This window comes from Acomys russatus, chromosome 25 (assembly GCF_903995435.1).
Source record: "Acomys russatus chromosome 25, mAcoRus1.1, whole genome shotgun sequence".
In the NCBI taxonomy this organism is placed as follows: Eukaryota; Metazoa; Chordata; class Mammalia; order Rodentia; family Muridae; genus Acomys; species Acomys russatus.
The window spans coordinates 32217824-32238691 of NC_067161.1; the positions used below are offsets into that span (position 1 = coordinate 32217824).

General features: G+C 44.7%; 1 protein-coding gene across 3 annotated transcripts; it reads right to left on the reverse strand.

The window, feature by feature from the left end:
- Nucleotides 1-1487: 1487 nt before the first annotated feature.
- Nucleotides 1488-12404, reverse strand: LOC127208727 (zinc finger protein 354B). Of its 3 annotated transcripts, none has more exons than XM_051168261.1 (5): nucleotides 12268-12404; nucleotides 11652-11736; nucleotides 7786-7912; nucleotides 6276-6356; nucleotides 1488-3018 (listed from the first exon to the last, which is right to left on the reverse strand). In XM_051168261.1, the coding sequence occupies exons 2-5, from the start codon at nucleotides 11682-11684 to the stop codon at nucleotides 1502-1504; spliced, it is 1758 nt and encodes a 585-aa protein (XP_051024218.1). In that variant the 5' UTR covers nucleotides 11685-11736; nucleotides 12268-12404; the 3' UTR covers nucleotides 1488-1501. The 3 variants fall into 3 exon arrangements, with proteins under 3 accessions (XP_051024218.1, XP_051024219.1, XP_051024220.1); XM_051168262.1 differs by having other exon boundaries at nucleotides 12205-12385; XM_051168263.1 differs by lacking the exons at nucleotides 7786-7912; nucleotides 11652-11736; nucleotides 12268-12404 and adding an exon at nucleotides 7434-7757.
- Between the last annotated feature and the right edge of the window lie 8464 nt (nucleotides 12405-20868).

A 20868-nucleotide genomic window follows, 5' to 3' on the forward strand; every position in this document is an offset into this window, starting at 1 on the left:
TGCTCTAAGTTCTTAGAAAATAATCATGGTCACTTCAGTTGGGTTTCTAGTTATTATGGAAGAAACTTGACACACTCTCTCTCTCTCACACACACACGCACACTATACAGGATGGCGAAAAATGATTTATTTCATCCATGCACCATCAAATCGCTGCCTAGTTGACTTCTAGGCCCCGGTGGTGATGGAAATCAGAACAATGTTATTCTTAAAATAGTGAAGAGAAAAACTATAATTTTTAGTCAGTGCGCAAAGTGGATGTAACAAAATACTATTCCTTTTTTTATAAAACTCACAGCACAAGAGCCGCTCAGTCAGCTTCAGAAAGCATCCACAAGCCGAAGCTAGTGTGTAAACAAGCTGAAGCTAGTGGTGTGTAAACAAGCTGAAGCTAGTGTGTAAACGGAAAAGTGCTATCGTTTATATTCACTGTATGGTCCCATGCTGCACAGAAAATTAAATAAAAGACACTGTGATCAGGTGAGAAAACCTAAAATGGTTTAGGTAGTGCCACACTGTAAGAAAGGTAAGACACCAATTAGAAGAGGAAAAAAAAATGGTATTTGTAGTTACCATGATTGTGAATGCAAAGAATCTACAAATACACCATTAGAAAGAAATCTGTATGCACACATGTACCATGCACACACAAAATAAATTATCCATGTTACTTACACAAGGCCAATATGTAAAAATCGATTATGCCTATATACTAGCATTGGAAAATGGAATTTTGTCTTATGTGTGTGTGTGGAGTGCATGTTTGGGGGTTCATGTCGGGGGTAGCTGATGTTCAGTGTCTTCCTTAATTGCTCTCTCACAGCTTGTTTTGGCGAGTTAAGCTAGCCTTCTCGCTCCAAGGTAACTAAGACAAGTCTTTAATATTACCATTAAGGACATGGCCTCATAACTAGTGATTCAAAACAATGAAGCAAAGTAACTGACAACACGGAATTATGTGTATTAAGTATGGGAGTGCTGTGGGGAAGCTAGAAAACCAGAAAACAACAACTTAAGACAACAGTTTTCTTTCTTCCTCTTTAATAAAAACCATGCAGTTGGATAATAGCTTAGGAAAAGACAGTGCGAGGTAGTTTTTTGTTTTTTAATTTGGTTCATTGCTTTTAAAATGCATATATTTCAATTATTTACTATTAAAATATTGGCTGTAATACTAATAGCTGATATTCCTTTTGTTAATGACAAACCCTGCACTCAGATTTTTCTAGTGTTTATATATTGCATATATTATATAATTCAGACAAAAGAATAAAAGTGTTCCTTTTACCTTACAAATGGCCAATGCCAATGTCTGCAACAGTGAAGCATCTGATCTTAAAAAGTGACTGATAGGTTTGAAATCTTTCTGTTAATTATTATATGACCAAAGTTTTTTCTTCCAATTTTAATGTCATATAGGACTAAAAGTTTCCTCATCGTCACTATGCTTCCTAAGTCAATATGTAGAATATATTCTCCGAGGAACTTTGGCTAACTGTTTTTACTCGTGTAAATCTGTGTTCAAGGAGTCCTCTTCAATATGAATTTTATAATGATTGGTTAGGGAAGATCTCTGGCTGAAGAGCTTCCCACATGCACTGCACTCATAGGGCTTCTCTCCAGTATGAATTCGCTGATGTGCAATAAGCGAGGAGCTTTGTCTAAAACTCTTCCCACACGTGCTACACTCAAAGGGCTTCTCTCCTGTGTGAATCCTTCGGTGCTGAATAAGAGCTGCACTTTGGCCAAAGGACATCCCACATTCCTGGCATCGATAAGGTTTCTCTCCAGTGTGGATTCGCTGGTGGTTACTCAGGGACGAGTTACACCTGAACGTTTTCCCACACTCGGTACATTTATAGGGTCTTTCTCCAGTGTGCATTCTCTGATGCTGGATCAGAGCTGAACTCTGTCTGAAGGCTTTCCCACAAACCTTGCATTTACATGGTTTCTCTCCGGTGTGAATTCTCTCATGAATGATGAGAGTTGAATGGGAACTTAAGGCTTTGCCACACTCACTGCAGTTATAAAACTTCTCTCCTGTATGAATTATTCGGTGTCTATTGAGCCTTGAGATAGAAGTGAAGCCTTTCCCGCATTCATTACATCTGTAGGGCTTTTCTCCCGTGTGGATTCTTTCGTGTTGAATCAGAGATGCACTCTGACTGAAGGCTCTGCCACATTCACTACACTTGAAAGGTTTCTCTCCAGTGTGGATTCTCTGATGATAACGGAGGGATGAGCTAGACTTAAAGGTGTTGCCACATTCATTGCACACGTAGGTCTTTTTTCTGGAATGAATTCTCTGGCATCCTGAAAGGGAAGTGGATGCCTTCCTACCTGGGTTATATTTATGAGGATTTTCTCGGGCATGGATTTTTTGATGCAAAAAAAGGCCAGACCTTTTGCTAAAGGATTTTCCACATTCTTTGCACGTATAGGATTTCTCCAAAGTATGAGTCCTTAGGTGCTTACCAAGTGATGCACTATGGCTGAAGGCTTTCCCACACTCTTTACATATGTAGGGCTTCTCTCCAGTGTGTGTTCTTTGATGTTGAATAAGGGCTGAACTTTGGCTGAAGGCTTTCAAACACTCTTTACACTGAAATAATCTCTCTCCAGTATGGGTTTTCAGATGTTTGCGAAGGGATGAGTTGTGCATGAAAATTTTTTCACAAGTACTACATTTATAGAGTTTCTCTGCTGTCCTGATTTTTGGCTGATTAAGTGAATTTGAATTTTTCTTGACGCTATTTCCTTGTGTTTTTTCACTAGCAATCTTCTGTTTCCCAGTTGACTTCAGGCTGACATTCAGACCAGAGCCAAAATTCTTATGGCTTTTATCTACAATAAGGATTTTTGTATGGGTGACTGACATTATTTCTAAGCTTTTGTTTTTGTCCTGTGTTTTAAAACTGTCCCAGGACCTATCACTTTTGAGTTGCTTCCTTTTTAATCTCTGAAATGATGACTCTTTAGTTTGAGTTGATTTTGTCGTGTGAAGGCTGCTCTTACATCCTGGAAGAAAAAAATTGCCAGTGATAGGTGTGATTAGCTCAGACTAAATGTATAGGAAGAAGGACAATGATACCTAAATAAATACTGTATGCCTAAAGGTAATAGGAAAATGAAGACTAAAAGAGCAGATGAGAGCGTATCAACTGGAGTGAACAAAGGATAAACAAGCTCATTTATGGAGGGATGAGGTAAGAGTAACCAGTAGAGGGGTTAGAGGAGTATGAATTAGGAAATGTAGCCTGGTACCCAAAGCCCATGATGGATTCAGAAATTATGGTACCTTTGCCATTCTTTTTCATTTTGAAGTTCTTAATTTTCCCTTTCTTATCTGTCAAAATCCTTAGCAGCCCTCCAATGCAATGCAAACAACTTCTCTGTTGCATCTTTTCCTGACTGAGTCTAGCTATCCACACCCTTCCTCTCACTATAGCACTTATTACAAGATACAGCAAAGCATCACTTAATGGCAGGGATATGCTTTGAGAAATGTGGTCCTAAATGAGGTAGGCCATCTTCATGTAAGCATCACAGAGGATACCTAACACCAATCTACATGGTGTAGATTAACCACTGGATGTACGTGTCTTGATGTAATCAAAAGATATGGTAAACATGATGTGGATGAGACTGCTCCTAGTTTAACATCGCCACCTAAGCCTTTCTTCCCATAAGCACAAGCATAATTTAATACAAAGTATTAAAATACAAAATGCAAAGCACAGTAGTCATGAACCAGCAATATAGTAACTTACAGCTATTATCAAATATTATATATTGAACGTAATTCTAGTACTATACTTTTATACTTCTAAGCATGAATAATACATTCTGTTAATTTCTATTTATCCAGTTTTGATGCAGGGTCTCACTGTGTAACCCTGGTTGGCCTGGAACGTAGGGTAGAGAGCAGGCTGGCCTCGAACTCATAGGGATCTTGAGTGCTGAGATCAATGGAGAACATCACCACTTTGACTAGCTTGCATGCTACTGTTTTAAAAAGTTTTAAATTAGATTTACTTGTCTTAATTTATGTATGTTTTGCCTGTGTGTATGCATGTACAGCACTTGCATGCTAATTGCCTGCAGAGGTCAGGAGAAGGCACTGGAACCTCTGGAACTAGAGTCATGGATGACTGTGAGCCATGACGGGAGTCTAGGAAACAAAGCTGTGTCCTCTGCAAGCACAAATGCTCTTAACTGCCTGTTCATGTCCCCAGTCCCATGTATTAACTTTTTCTGACTGCAGTGTCACAGGCTGGCAGTCCGCTTTCATCTCTATCACACTGACAGCAGCATCAGTGTAGTCAGTCCATCATTTACCATGTGATACACAAGTACAGCATATGTGTTAAAGTGGAAAATGTCTATCTAGAGATGCCAAGAAAGCCTTCAATAAAAATCTGTGTCACACAGGTAATAAGCATAAACAGGACTTGAGGCATACCTCCACAACATGATAAAATTCAAATAGTTTGGTCCAAAGCCAATACTTTATTTAATGAAGAGACACTGTATTTCCACTATAATCAAGAATGAGGCAAGTATACCCATTTTCCCTACTATTCATCTTTAAGAAAATATTCATTAGCCCAGTCAGACAAATAAATCAGAGAGAAGTTAAAAAAACAAACAACCCAAAACCTGCCTGCATTCGCTGACGGCAGAGCATCTCCTAAAACTCATTCAGGGAAGAAGCGCATATAGAATTGACACACAAAGGCATTTTTAGAAAGAACAAGAGGAATACAAGAAATATGAAAAACCTATACAAGAAAAGTTTTTCTAAGCATCTTGAATGAAATTGGAGCATTCCTCTGCTACTCTCGGATATAACAACCCACTGTCAGTAAATAAAGTCAGGATATATGTCAGAATTTCTCAGTAGCAGCAGACATCCTGGTCAGATAATTGTTGTATGGGACTATCCTGTAGTCCGAATATTGAGTTACTTTCAATATACCCTTAAACATACTAAGTTCCTGTACATGAAATGCAGCCCTCCTTGGAAAGAGTAAGAGACTTTGAGATGCTCAATTGAAAAGGGAGCAGAGACAGGAGGGAGGCTAGGGCCTAGGGGCTTGGGCTTGCCCTTTCCTAACAGTCCTTAATGATCAAGTACCCGAAGAAGGCACCTGATGAGGGACAGGCTGATCCAAGGCCTTCCCTGAGGCCCTGACGTATGGAAAAGGAACATAGTCTCTTATATAAAACCAAGAATATGCTTGGCAGAGCCAGTAATGGCCTGGTGGCAGTGTTGGGGTGACCTTTTTGTGCACGGTGTAGAGGTTGCCTTTGTATTATTCAAATGTTGAGTTCTGTACCTGCAGTATTGTTATTATTCTTACTGCATTATATTTTACAAACATTCCCTCCAACACATTCTGATTGGTTTAATAAAGAGCTGAACACCCTATAGCAAAGCAGGAGAGCATGGGCAGGACTTCCAGCCAGAGATAGGAACTCTGGGAATGAACTGGGTGTGGGAGATTCAGCAGCCAGCTGTCGGGGAAGAAACAGGGTGCTGGGACTGAGAAGCAAAGAGCCATGAGGTGGAGCATAGATTACTAAAAAGGGGTCAGTTTAAGTTGTAAGAGCCTAAGCTAAGGCCAAGCTTTCATACTAAATAAAAAGTGCAAAGACAATCCTGTCATAGGCCAGGGCTTTGGCAGAGCTTAGGTCTCAGATCCTGAGAACCCCAGTCTTCTGACCCTAAGGGCCTCTGGTTATCAGTCCCAAAGCTGCTTTGCGCTTGAACTATGACAGTTTTACTATATTCTTTCTGTATCCCCCTTGCTCAGCATAACTTGATTGGCACCATTGTGCAATAGCTTTCCGCTGACTCCGTCCCATCCCGCCACCCCACCGCAAATAGTATATAAGATGCTGAACTTCTTTTTTGTTTTTGTTTTTGTTTTTTGAGACAGGGTTTCTCTGTACTAGCCTTGGCTGTCCTGGACTTGCTTTGTAGACCAGGCTCTCTTCGAACTCACAGCAATCCACCTGCCTCTGCCTCCCAAGTGCTGGGATTAAAGGCATGTACCACTATGCCTGGCAATCTGAACTTCTTAATAAACTTGCTTGGCATAAGACATTTCCTGAAACCAGCTTTTCTGTGGCCTTTATCTCCTCATCCCCTGGTCCTCGCACTTAGCAGCCATCACTAAAGCACGACCTGCTGGTCCAGGTTGGTCTCCAGTCACTGAGGCTACCCTCCATTCTATTTTGCGGAGTATCACAGGCCCCCCACCCCCACTCACCATGACTTTCTTTCTCTGCTTTCCAGGGTTCCTCTCCTTGTTGTAACACGGAGATCATCTTTGGTTTGGCAAATGGAAATCCTGATCACACACAAAATTCACAGAAACAGTAAAAAGACTTAGTTTTAATAGGAACATGCAGTACAGTATTTGTGTGAGAAACCCAGAGGAAGGGACAGGACACTTCTATTGGGTACTTTAGCTGTTCCCTGTCATGTGACGGGATGTGTTAAGCAGAAGCCAAGTGGCTCACAGGACATGACTGGTAGAGCTAATTGTACATTGCGGAAATATGCTAAACAGGCAGCCTTAGCACTCTCGAAAAGGAATGTTGGGTACGCAGCCAGAATAAAATGAGTAGCTGTCAGGTCGCCTGTTTGCAGCGGGAACACATGGGCTTCTTTTCAAGGATAGAGTGTTGGGAGTTGGTCTGGTTGCTGCCCAAATGAGCAGACTCACATAGCCCAAAATGTTTGTTTTTTGTTTTTCGAGACAAGGTTTCTCTGTGTAGCTCTGGCTGTCCTGGAGCTTGCTCTGTAGACCAGGCTGGCCTTGAACTCACAGAGATCTGCCTGCCTCTACCTTCTGAGTGCTGGGATCAAAAGCGTGCACCACCATTGCTTGGCTTGTTTTTTTGCCCTAAATGTTTGCAACCTTGCCTGAAAACTTATTCCTGTTTGACCAATTAAAAGCCGACACATCTGGGCGGGCAAATGGGATAGGTGTGGCTAAGGTTTGAGGGCTTTTGGGACAGAGAGGTTCTGGGAAGGGAAGCAGTCAGAGACTGGAAGAGGATCTTGGGAAGGAGACAGGAGAGAGGAGGAGAAGGAAGGGGCCACCTCCATGGGCTAGGCAGAGTGAGAAGCACATGGCCGGCGTGGGTGGAGGGTTTGGCCCAGAGGAAGAACAGTAGCAAGTATTTGGAATTATGGATGGGAAGTAGCTCAACAGAAATTATTAGGAGGCGGTGGATTGGGGTTGGGGCAGGGAGATATGGGAGGCAGTTCAGGGGATCAGTATCTGCCCTGCCCTGGGTAAACCAAGGCTGCTTTTAATGACTGATAGCAAGTTAGAAAATACTGCCGTAGTAATCATAGCCTAATAATAAACATTAGACTCCATCTTTAAATTAACAACAACAAAGTATACCGCATTTACCTGTGTACAAAAGAGAAGTGAGAAAGGCAAGAAATAGGAAGGCTGAGGGAAGTCTTTGTTACAAGCAACCCAGAATAAATATAACATGAAAATGCAGCGTCAACACTGAAGGAATTTCTACTGTCAAGTTACAGACAGCGAGGGACAGTATGACTATCAACCTCTTTGTTCTCCTATTTGGGGCATGTAAACACCTGGAAGTGGAAAACAGTTTCATTATTTATAGAGATCTGATCTGTACAGCCCTACAACAAAACCCAGCCTAGGGTGTTCTAATGGCCACAGCCTCCGTCCAGGGAAGCAGGTGCGGGGCCCTCGCGGCTGCATCTCTGCCCACAGGGAGTCTCCTCACCCAGCGAGGCCAGGTTGCTGTAGTTCTCCAGCATCACCTCGCGGTACAGGCTTCTCTGGGAGGCATCCAGCTTCTTCCACTCATCCCGAGTAAAGAGCACGGCCACATCTTCAAATGTCACTGGCACCTGTGAGGAGAAGCCATTCCATCTCACTCAGGACCAACCTCGTACGGGACGAGGGAGGTGACAGTGTGGAAGGTGGACAGGCCATCATAAAATGTCACTGAGGGTTCTAAAGAGGCTAAGTAATCCATTTAATGATTAATTCAAGCAGTGACAAATACACAAAGAATAGCAATGTTGACGAGCATCGAAGACTCTCCATCAGAAGATGATGGCTTCAACTACGGCAAGCTAGCCGATGGGCAACTGCCCCTATGCAACCACAGCAGAATGCTGCCTGAAAATGGAGGAGACGTGGACACAGACTAAGTTGATTGCCTAGCTCTGTCAAGACAGGGTGAGTGAGTCCTTCATAGTTCCTGCTTCACAAAAATGTTTGTCAGATATACTGAGCCAGAAGGCTGATGATAATGCTCCAACGTTATAGAGAGATTTTGGGTGACTGTCCAGGCAGCTGCCTCTGTCGTTTTATTAGATTTTTGAAGCTGCTTGTCTGCACTTCCTGCTGACTCAGATATAATTTTATTCCTCAAGTCTCTGATTAGGTTTAAGACTAAATAGTTATAGCTTTGTAATTAAACTTAGTTAGCAGTTAAGAAGATGTTTTAAGATCTAAACAGATGTTTTTAGGTTGATAAGATACAAGAAATAAGAGAAAATAATTTAGGTCCAAGACTACAGACTCGCCTAGATAGGAGTGTGTTTTCATCAACGTTGACAAATACATTTAGACTAGACAGTATGCATGTCTTACCTATTGGTTTTTATGCTTCATACTTGTTCTTACCGTATATTCTATATATATATATATATATATATATATCCTTTTTAATTAGACAAAAAGGAAGGATTACAACAGTCTGGTCTGGTGCTTTGTATTTGATTGTTAATAAATGATCTTGCTTCCCAAGGTCTCCTTGCTGTCTCTTAAAGACGTATTTATTTATTTATTTATTATGTATACACTGCTCTGCCTGGATGTCCACCTGCAGGCCAGAAGAGGGCATCAGACCATACTATAGATGGTTGTGAGTCACCACATGGTTGCTGGGAATTGAACTCAGGACCTCTGGAGGAACAGTCAGTGTGCTTAACCTCTGAGCCATCTCTCCAGCCCATCCTTGCTGTCTCTTACAAGCAGACTATCATCACACACCCCAAATGTTGCTGTGTAATCTTGGCTGTGTAATCCCTTTTTGACCAATAAAATGCCTACATACTTGGGCAGGGCAGAAATGAGGTAGGCATGGACAAAGTTCACAGGTGTGGAGAACAGAAGGATCATGGGAGGGAGAGAAGGAAGCTGAGGCACCATGGGTTAGCATGGAGAGAACCATGTGCCAAGGAGGAATAGTCTGAGGATCGGCATGGAGAGAAGCCCAGATGGAAAGCATGTGCAAGTACTTTTTATTTTTGAATGGACACAGCCCAAATAGGAATAATTAGAGCAAATGGCTTGGAAGAGGTAACAAGGTAGCTTAACGGGTAATATCTGCCCAGCCCCAGGTGAAGTAAGGCTTATTTAAAATTCTATCAGATATCTGTGTCTTTTATTGATATGATAGCAAGTTAATAACTGCCATAATAACTACAGGCTTTTAATAATAAACTTTAATGCCCATTTTTATTTTCTACAGCATAGGAGCCTGGCTTTGTGTATAGAGAGTTACAGCCAATAATGTACCTCATGGTCATTAGTAGTCTTTCTAGTAAAGATTCTTTTGAGTTCTTTGTTTTGTTTTTGAGACAGAGTCTATGTAGCGCTGGATGGCCTGGAACTTGATATTGTTAGGCCAGGCTAGCCCCAAACTCACAGAGATCTGTCTGCCTCTGCCTCCCTAGTATTGGATTAAAGGAGTGCACCACCATGTCCTGCAAGATTCTTTACTTTTAATTTTCACATGCATGCAATGCACATATAGGAAAAAGAATTTGCTATGGAGAGAATACCAAAGATAATCTTGGCTTTTAAAGAATTTCGGATCTACTCGGCACACAGGAACATGTTTAAAATCATTTCAACAATGCGAAAAAGCTCTGTAGCTGGACTGGTAGGCTCACACACCATCTCCAGCTTCGATCTTCACTTCAGAGACAACAATGTGAGATCAGAATCCACCTGATGTCACAAGCTTTACCACTGGCGGCAGCAGCACCACTACAGTGGAAGGTTTCCACCATGTATGTTGAACTGCCTTGGTTCTTTCCTTGATCTTAAACTTCCGGACACTGGGACTTTCTTTTCTTTTCTTTTTTAACTGTGGTATTGACACACGGAGAGCAGGTAAGGGAGACGAAGGAGAGGGTTCACACACACAGGGATGAGGGTTCAGGGCATGGACACAACTGGACCCTCCTGGATGGAATGTAGAGGCTTAAGGATAAGGAGGAGCTGGCCACACCCTAGGCCCTTGTGGCTCCAAAGAGAACCTGTACCATCAATGTGGTGTTATCTGGTGCTATGGTAACTACAGACTGAGCCATCAGTGTCTGGCCGCATCTGAACACTTCCCATGAACTAACTTTGTCATCCTCTGACCTATCCTAGAAGGGGGCAGGGTTGCCATTTTTATTTTATTGCTGGGGAAGCGGAGCCACAGAGAGTTAGACTTGCTCAAGGCCCACAAACTGAGGGGATGGGTTAGAAGTCAGCTGTCTTCAGCACCCCACTTCCTGACCACTGTGTTGACTGACTTTTCTGCCTTGAAACCCTCACCCTCTTCACGGATTCTTGAGAAGCTGTTTCCTGGTTTTCAGAGGCAGGCTCCTGAAACTGTGTCCCTTGCAGCATCTCGTCTAGAGGCGGGGGAGGCGGGGGGAGGGGAGGCGGGGGGGGGGGCATCTCTATATTCCTGTACCTTAAAATGGCAGGTCAAGATTAGTTTTCACGCCGGGCGTGGTGGCGCACGCCTTTAATCCCAGCACTCGGGAGGCAGAGGCAGGAGGATCGCTGTGAGTTCGAGGCCAGCCTGGTCTACAAAGTGAGTCCAGGACAACCAAGGCTACACAGAGAAACCCTGTCTCGAAAAACCAAAAAAAAAAAAAAAAAAAAAAAAAAAAAAAAAAAAAAAGATTAGTTTTCACAAGAATGGTGCAATCAAAACCTAGGATCCACGGAGTGAAGGGAAGAAAACTATAGGCTGGGGAAATGTCACAAGCATTCTCAAGGGCAAAAAGCAATACCAAGAAATCCTTAGCTGAGCGTGGTGGCGCACACCTTTAATCCCAGCACTCAAGAGGCAGAGGCAGGAGGATCGCTGTCAGTTCGAGGCCAGCCTGGTCCACAAAGCAAGTCCAGGACAGCCAAGGCTAACACAGTGAGACCCTGTCTCGGAGAAGAAAAAAAAAAAAAGAAAGAAAGAAAGAAAGAAAAAGAAAAAGAAAAGAAAAGAAAAAAGAAATCCTGTGAGGGGCGGTGGGGGGTAGGGGGGGTAACAGACATGAAGGAAGGAAGCAGACCAGAAAGGACTTTTCCGCAGGTGTGTCCCTAACAATAAGTGGGCATCTGTATGACACGGTCAATTTAGTAAGCACAACAGATTGAGATCAGCAACCAACAAGGCTAGACCCTGTGAGAATGGGGTGTGTTCCCTATACAACCACTCATGAGGAAGGACCAACTCCTCCACGGGCACCAAATCCTGGTGAAGGCTGTACTGGATGGAGACCGTCAGTCAGGAATGGAAAAGAAAAGCATACAAAACCCACCTTCTGCTAAGAACTGAGATGGCAGTGCGCTCACCTGAGGCTTCCCTTCCCTTTGCTCTGGAGCCATGTTCTCTTTCTGCGCTTTTCTCAAGGATGGGTACAGTCTCCAAAAGTGTGATCTGAGAGAAGGAAAAAGAGTAGGATTGCTTCGCACCCCTCAGAAGTCGTGTCTCAGAAAGGGTCTCATCAGCTGAGCCTGGCTCTTCTGCCTCCAGAGAGGGAAGCAGGAGCTGGGGGCCGGCATCAGAGAATCGACAAGTCCCCATTCTTCTTGCCTCTGGATTTCCAGAAACAAGACTCAGGCGACACTGGACTCCATCACAGAGGGAACTCACTATGTCCCTATGTGCCAGGGATCACCCTACGCTGTTTACTACAGCTCAGCTGGCACTGTCCCCCGCCTTTAGATCAGGAAATTGGGGCCAGAGTGTGGCCACAGTGGGGACGCACGCATTTCTACCCGCTCAGATCCGACCACAGGCAGGTACGTTGCTTCTCCACTCCACTTACTGACCACCCACATGCTCAACTGCTGTCCAGGGGTCAATTTCCAGAGCCCTAGAGAAAACTCCAGAAAGGGGACAGACTAGTGGCTCAGGGTGGCCCACGCCACAGGCCTCCGCCTCCTTCAGCCTGGCCGTGCGGCTCACCTCCCCCCCAGCTCCCGCCACGCCTCATGAAGGCTCCGAGCGACCGCGCGTGGAGATTCAGCACGGGAAGCTAACGGCCGGGAAGCAAACCTATCCTACAGACGCCCCGCGGCCCACCGAAGCTCGCGGGGGGCGGGGCGGGGCTTAGGGGGTTGTCTTAGGACGGCTGGCGCAGAGGCCTCTGGGAAATGTAGTTCACGCCGGGACCCAGGGATTCTGGGATTTGAAGTAGTCGGCTTTGGCCCCTCAGGTGCGCAGCTGCAGTGGTGCGCCCCCATATCCCTCTCCCTCCCACCCCCCAGAAAAAGGTCCCGGGCTCGCCAGCTCTGTGGAGTCTTGGGTGTGAGGTGCATTGTAATTGCATTTGTGTGAATGATGGTGAGGCCAGCTGACTGTGACAGAAAACAGGCCTATGCCTCCTGCAGTCACTCACTGAAACCATCTTGTGTTGTAAGCCTTTTGAAATTAACCAGAGAACAAAAGGGAACATCACTTGGCATGCAGCGCCTTTTAGTGGGATGTAGAGTAAACAGTGAGCTGTAAAAATAATTATGTATTGATTTAGACTCAGAGGGTGTTACAGGAAAAAGGAAAAGGACAAGATAGCTGAAACCTGGAGCGCCAGGATTTTAAACAAACAAACAAACAAATGAAGAATGAGAGAAGACACCTGTATTGACCTCTGGTCTGAGCACATCATCACACACACACCCCGCCCCTCACATACACATAGATTGTTATAAAAGAACTTGTTTTAGCCTCACCTGGCTACCAAGGAAACAGGGGCTTCTTGGCAAATCGCTGTCGATAAAGCTGCTGTGTCTTGCAATTTTTTTATTACTCAATAAATTCTGACACAAACGTGTTCATCTCTGTTTCTGATATAGCGCGCTCAGAGAAAAGGACCAAATATAGTCTTGCTCTGCTTAACAACAGGTATACAATTTCTGAAGGTGTTATTTCCTTATCTAAACAGTAAAACACTCTGGGATTGTACTTGCTATACATTTGTATGCCTAGAAACACAAAGGTTTGCTTATCACAAAAATATAAATAATATGCTACATTTTTATAAAAGCTACATAACTAAGGGGTAGGAAATCTCATGAGACCACCATTATATATAGCAACAGAACTCAGGGTAATACAGTGCATATATGCATGTGTGTGCATACGAAACTGCACCCCAAAACACCTGAGATTCTCTGAGATTCTACAGGAGAAAAGACCAAGTCCACCATTGTCCAAAATTAAGCAAGCTATAGTTTGGGGTGCACCTGGGACTGCCTCACCCTAAGTTGGGATTTGAGAGAGTAGCCCCAAATGGCCTCTTAAAGTCCCTCTTACAGGAGAGTAAGGTGTTCACAGGGGAAGAGAGTTGGTTGTGACACTTTGTTGAAAGGGGTGCAATGGGAAGGGAAGGCACAGAGGTGACGATACATGTTAAGTGAATGGGGTTGCAAGCGTTTTGCATGAGACCTAAAAACCACAAATAGAAACTTTATTTAGCAAGGACTTAACCGAGGACAGACAGGAACTTCTTTAACTAGGATTTAGAACAGGAGCTTTCTAGTTACAGCTAGAAGTCTTAACTTGCAAGGACTTAACACAGGACAAACAGGAACTTCTCTTTAACTGTCTCAACTGAAAACAGAACTCTTAACTTGTAAGGTCTATGTAGAGGTTTGGATAGGAAGGGCTCCTATGGACTCATGTGTTTCAATGCTTGACCATAGGAAGTGACACTATTAGGAGGTGTGGCCTTGCTGCAGGAAGTGTGTCACCGTGGAGGTGGGCTTTGAGGTTATATATACTTAGGCTACGCCCAGTGTGAGACACAGTCCCCTTCTCTGCTGCCTGTGGATCAAGATGTAGAACTCTCAACTCCTTCTCCAGCACCGTGTCTGCCTGCACGCTGCCATGCTTCCGCCATGGTGATGATGGACCAAACCTCTGAAACTGTAAGCCAGCCCCAATGAAGTGCTTGCTGTGGTCATGGTGTCTCTTCACAGCATGGAAACCCTAAGACACTATATTTTCCCCTTTGGGCTCCCTTTAACTTGTCTTTGTGCCTGTTTTGGCCTCACAGCACCAGTGTGAGGGAATCTTCTCAGCTCTCACTCTGTGTCCCTGCTGCTAATAAGCTACTGTAAGCGTTAACTGGAGTGACAGGAATCCATGATTTGGGTGTAGTAGCAGGAACGGCTGAAATCTCACATCTCAAACCACAAACAGAAAGCAGTGAGAGCGCACTTGAAATGACTTTTTGAACTTCCACTGCTCCCACTGAAATGCTCCCTACAACAAGGCACACACCTCCTAAGCCTCCCCAAACACCACCACCTTAGAACCAAGTATTCAAATGCCAGAGGCTATGGTGGGACTCACTACATCGTTCAAACCACTACAGCTATTTTGGACTTAGTCCATGAAATATTGGCCAACACCTTGACTACATAACCCATTTGAAATTGAATTTGCTGAATTTTGGAAGAAGTGGACTTGTTAACATTTAATGAAACCAAAAGCTGCTGGCAAAATAAGAAATCCTAGGACATATAGAGAGGCTGGCCATGTCCTTCCAGCAATGATTTGGAAAGCTGTCCACAAGAAGAAAGCGTTGGGGCGATCTTTTTGTGCACTGTGTATTCAATTGTGACTTCTGTGCTGGCAGCCAGCTGAGAAGTGTCTGGATTTTGCTACTGTTCATCACCTGCCTCAGGACTTTGTAACGTTCACCTTCCTCACTTCTGATTGCTTAAATAAAGAGCTGATGGCCAATATCTAGGCAGGAGAGGAAAGGCGGACACACCATGGATACCTTGTGATAGACTGTGTGATAGCTGGGCCTGGAATTCAGGAAGCAGACCTGTGGACCCCACCTGGACTACTGTTTTTCTAATTGGCCCTCAACGGAGAAAGAGACCACCCTTCCCACGTAACTCAGGCAGGAGGAAAAGAGAGAACAACAGGTTGAAACCAGGTTTGAGCATACGTGGATCAGCGAAAAGGCTGGACCAGCACGCAGGCCAGAGACACCTAAAGACCCGTCCCGTGGAACGGATACCGGAAGGTTCACTCTTTTTTCCCTTTAACCTTTTCCCCTCTTGTGTAAGCTAGTTGGGTTGTATAATAAAGTTTAATTGTTAAAAAACAGAGCCTGGTGGCACACGCCTTTAATCCCAGCACTCGGGAGGCAGAGGCAAGTGGATCACTGTGAGTTCGAGGCCAGCCTGGTCTACAAAGCGAGTCCAGGACAGCCAAGGCTACACAGAGAGACCCTCTCTCAAAAAAACCAAAAACAAACAAACAAACAAACAAAACAGAGCCTACATGGTAGATTCACCAGTTTGACAGGAAGGAACAGATGTTGGGACTGAGTGAGAGAAAGGCCATGTGGGGGGTGTTGTGGAGTAGAATAGTGGGCTAATTAAGTTAGATGAGCTAACTGGGTAGTAGCACAAGCTGAGGCCTAGGCTATGATAAAAATGAGTAAGTCTCTTGCGTCTTTATTCTAACTGCTGATGGCCTGAGAAAGCCCGGCAATAGGAAAGAGAGGAAGGTTTGGCACTAAGAAGTCCTGCCCACCAGGAAAGAGCAGGAAGCGAAGAGCCCATTGTGTCAAGGCAGTGGGTAGCAGAGGGTTTGTGTTAGCATTACACATTACCAAGCTGTCTTGTTAGGGTTGCTGTGGTAAAACATTGTGACCAAAACAACTTGGGGAGGAAAGGGTTTATTTCAGTGTATAGTTCCACACCTCAGTCCATCACTGAAGGAAGGCAGAGTAGGAACTCAAGACAAAACCTTGGGAGGCAGGAGCTGATGCAGAGGCCATAGAAGGAGGCTGCTTACTGGCTTGCTCCTCATGGCTTGCTCCATCTCCTTTTCTGTCTGTCTGTCTGTCTGTCTGTCTTTCTCTCTTTTTTTGTTTTCATTCTTTGTTTCTTTCTTTCTTTTTCATTTGTTTCTTTGTTTCTTTTCTTTCCCTTTGTTTCTTTCTCTCATTCTCATTCTTTGTTTGTTTGTTTGTTTCTCATTATTCCTTTCTTTTTAGCACCAAGGGCCATCAGCTCAGAAGTGACACTGTTCACAGTGAGCTTGAGCCCTCCCTCCTCAATCAACAATCAAGAAAATGCTCCACGGCCATGCCTACAGGGCAACTGTCGGGTGCATTTTCTCAGTTGAGGTTCACTCTTTCCAAATGAATCTAGCCTATGTCAAGTTGACATAAAACTAGCCAGCACACAAGCTCTCTCACATTTGGATAATTCTAAAATCAAGAGGCACGTCATCAGTCCATAAGTTTACTTTTCTGGTATTCGTGGACCCTGGGTTCCTTTAATTTTTAAAAAATTCATCTATTCTTTGAAAACTTTGTCCATGTATTCCATATAGCTTGATCATATCCCACACCTCTTCCCCTTCCAACTGTTTCTAGATCCCCCCACACCTCCCTCCCAACTTTATATTCTCTTCTTTTTCTTTATAACCCACTGAGTCCAATTAGTGATGTCCCTGTGTGCCTTTGTGCAGGGCCATCCACTGGGGCACAGCAACCTATAAGAGGACAGACACACCCCAGAGGACGGACACACCCCAGAGGATGGACACACCCCAGAGGACGGACACACCCCAGAGGACGGACACACCCCAGAGGACGGACACACACACCCCAGAGGATGAACACACCGCAGAGGACAGACACACCACAGAGGGAACTGACTGACTCTCCCCTCTGAGCCTCTGTATACTGCAAATAGCTCTCAGCTAGGCATGAAGCCTCATGAGCTGGCTCCCTTCCGAGGGCCAGATGCCGTGTGGGACTTGCGCAGGCCATCACAGCTGCTGTGACTTCAAGCATGCAACAGCCCAGAAGACAGTTTTGCAGCAGTCCCCACCAAATTCTGGCTCTTACAGTATTCCTGCCCGGTCTTCCTAGACATTCTCTGAGCCTTGAGGGGAGGAGCGACGCACTCACACTTCAGGGTTCCTCTCAAAGAGAAAGTGGAGGCTCTGGATTGGTTCATTGTTCCAGGAACAATCTCCTTGAGGCTCTGAGTGCTTTTCAGAAAACAAGGTCTGGAGAAGTAGAGGAAGTTAGTTAATTTTTTGGAGTTTAACACCTGTCAGTGCACTTAAGACCCGTTAAAGATAAAGTCTCTTTAAAATAGGCTGGAGAGAAGGCTCAGTAATTAAAAACACCTGCTGCTCTTGCAGAGGACCTGAGGTCGGCTCCTAGCATCTATATTATAGCTCTCAGTCACTTGTAAGTCCAGTGCCAGGGGGTTCACGGCCCTCCTCTGAATCCCATGGGCACCTGCACTCACACATACACAGACATCCCCCCATCCCCTACCCCCAGCATGTGCAGATCATTTAAAAATAAGTAGGAATTGTATGAAGCTGATGGCTTGGGTGACTCTATGGGGCTATAGGAGCATCAGGGGTCCTGGCTAGACTGTGTCTGTAGGGCCATTTTACCAGGAGCTGCTAGAGCTTTGTTTCTATTTCATTTTTGTTGATGTTGGATCCTGAAAACCATGAAGGTGGCAAAAAAAAAAAAAAAAAAAAAAAAAAAGTAACCTTTAGCTGGGGTGTGGTGGTGCACACCTTTAATCCCAGCACTTGTAGGCAGAGGCAGGTGAATCTCTCAGTTTGGGACCAGCCTAGTCTACAGAGTGAGTCCAGAACAGCCAGGACTACACAGAGAAACCCTATCTCAAAAATAAAATAAAATAAAAATTAATTAATTAAAACCACCTCAGGCTTCTTATGTCAGGCAAATAAATTCTTTCCTCCCCAAGTTGTTCTTGGTCATGGTGTTTATCATGTTAATAGAAAGCAAACTGGGCCAGCCTCACCCTGATTTGGCCTTATTCAGGCAGAGCCTGAAGTTCCTCACAAGCACCCAGAGATGGGAAGCCCTTCAGTGACCCCACAAGAGCAGCAGGAACACCCAGGGGATAAGGACTTGGAAAGGCTCCAAAAAGCTGTCAGGGTATGGGTATTACAGAGAACTAGGGTCTCCTAGCTACCTCACTGCGGCGCCCAACATGGCTCTTTTGATGAGACAATTGATACAAGCAAGGTGATCCTTCCTCGTGTGTTGGCCCTTGCTAACACCCTCGCCTCCAGCCATCTAAGAACAATTGGCATTTGCTTAGAATAGATGATGATGGGGCCTTCGGGGATTCTACTAATCTTCTGAAAGAACGTTTCTTTATATAATTCTAACCCTAGAGGCTCTTATACATTTGAAAAAAGAACAGTAAAGATGACAGTTCAGGGGATTAAAGGGAGGCACTCTCAGGAGCCTTAACATTTGTTGGATAAAAATCCTCATGCCGGGCCTCGGTTACTTCCCTACTTTTTTTTTTTTTTTTTTTTTTTTTTTGAGACAGTCTCACTTTTTAACCCTGGCTGGACTGGAATTCACTATATAGACAAAGCCAGCATCAAACACAGAGACCTGCTAATGCCCCCAGAGTGCTGGGATTACAGACATGTGCCACCACACCCAGAATAATCCCTAATAATCTGTTGGCCATAAACTATAAAAGGCTGTTACCCCTGCTGTTGGGTGCATGCTGCAACTAGATGGTAGGCTTCTCTTGCTAAAGACACTATATACTTTGGTTGAAGGACATGGATAAATCAGACAGAGACGAAGTGGAAATTTCCCCCCTTGCTAGGTGGGTAGCTTTTGTAGCTCTAGAAGACGTGCAAGGTTCTCGGGACAAATTGTCATGCATAGTCCTGCTTGGCTACAGATCCTGCACTACCAGCACACCAGGCAAAATTTCCCTACTCACAAAATAGTGGCACTGTGGTTGGTGCACCTAACTGCTTCCTGATTGGATTAAGACCTACTCCCCAGAAGCTCACTCTGATACTGTAAGCCAAAGCCTCTGCTTTGGGGAAGCAACTGCTATTGTTTTGTTAAGTGGATGGGATGTGCCTGTCAACTTGCCTTCTAAATACCTATGCTTATGTCCATAAATTATTACTGTTGTCAACTTCGGTCCTGGGGTGAAGCCTTTTGTAATGGATGGGGTACTGCAGAGACTTATAACCTATTCAAGTTCAGGGGGTGATGGTTGTGGCACAGTGCCCCAATGCTCAGTTCTGAGATGGAGAAAAACAATCAGAGCCCCCACCTCCCTCAAGGCTTGGAGAGCTCTGTGGAATAGCAGCGGAAGTCAAGGTTAGGTTGCGGTCCACCTTCAGAGGGAGGACGCAGGTCGGTAAGATGCAGGAAGCTAAGGAAATTTACAAGGATGAAGAAGCTAATGAAATGGAAGGAGTTTAGAACTGGAGTGCTCACAGCTGCCTTCCCCAAGGCTGGAACAAAGCAAAGAACAGCGGTTGAGGGATTCTCTGCGTGGCAAACTGTACAGGGAGCTCCTGGGTGCTCCCACCCGGCATCGCCCACACTAGTCTAGGCTTCTGGGTGTTGACTTTGCCTTTGGGTCACCCATGTTTCACTTAAGAGTAGCACCCCACTGATGCTCCCAGAAGAAGAAACCTCAGGAAACTCATTGGTTTGCTTAGCCAGACTTGGGTGGGATTCATTCTTTGCTCTGGTACGGGTGCCCTGTAATGAGTGAATAGACATCGCTTCACCCTTCTCCAGAAGTCACACAATAGAGATGTCGAGACTATAGGAGTTGGGCTGTCCCATCCCAAGTGTTCGGATCCAGTGAGAGGTCTGTTAGAGGGACCTGGTCTATCTCTGCACATGACTGACTCAGATCTGTCACTATCATCTTGTTCATCACGGTTCCTTCCCTGGTTTCCCAGGCCACAGTGAATCCCCTAGATGTTCCTTCTACCTTGTGATTGGTTCCTCCATAGTAAGGATGATTTTGTCGTGTTTTAATGTGTTAGTCACAGCCAGTTGAATGTATAATTTTTTTTTCCACTTGGCCTTTTGCATTGTCTAAAGTATATTTCTCAATAAATGTCTTAAGCGAAGCCATGGTGCAATTTTGAACAGTGACCACCAGAGGGCAGTGCTGTCTTACTCATTTCTGTAGACTCTTTGCTCTTTGTTTCCTGAGATCTTAGATGGTTGGCATACCCTCCCCTTGCTCCTGGACCAGAAAGAAGAGTTCTGAGTGTTAGCTGCAAACACCTGGCTCATCAGATTAGAAAACTGTCTGCCTTCTGACTTCCAGGTGTCCCTGTGCTAGCCTCAGACTGTCCTGAGACTGTTGTCTCCACGTTCCTGTTATTGCTGACTTGCTGTCTGGCTCTCGCTCATCGAGCTTTCTTGGACAGCTTAGGCCTGTCTGCCTAAGGCTGGTGCAGCCAACAGTGGGCTGGCCCATCCCACCACACCAATCACCAGTCAAGACTCTCTCTCATATATATGTGGTTACAGGCGCGTCTGATCTGTGCAATCCTTCAGTGCAGACGCCTCTGGATGACTTTAGGCTGTGTCAAGTTGACAGCTGAATCTAATAATCAGGATCCTGCCATCTCCTAGTTCTGCAAAGAGCCTCTTAGATCCTGCGTAGGGCTCCCTGGAACCTCGAGACTCAAGGGAGCTAATAGCTCCCTTAAGGCCTGTTACACACCCTTGAAGGACTACTGTGTAGC

Coding starts and splice junctions, on each gene's coding strand:
- LOC127208727 (XM_051168261.1), bottom strand. CDS start 11,684: ATGGCTCCAGAGCAAAGGGAAGGGAAGCCTCAG. Junction 7,913..11,651: donor AAAGGGAAGGGAAGCCTCAG/GTGAGCGCACTG, acceptor TTCTCCTCACAG/GTGCCAGTGACATTTGAAGA. Junction 3,019..6,275: donor AGCAGAGAAAGAAAGTCATG/GTGAGTGGGGGT, acceptor TTTTTCTTCCAG/GATGTAAGAGCAGCCTTCAC.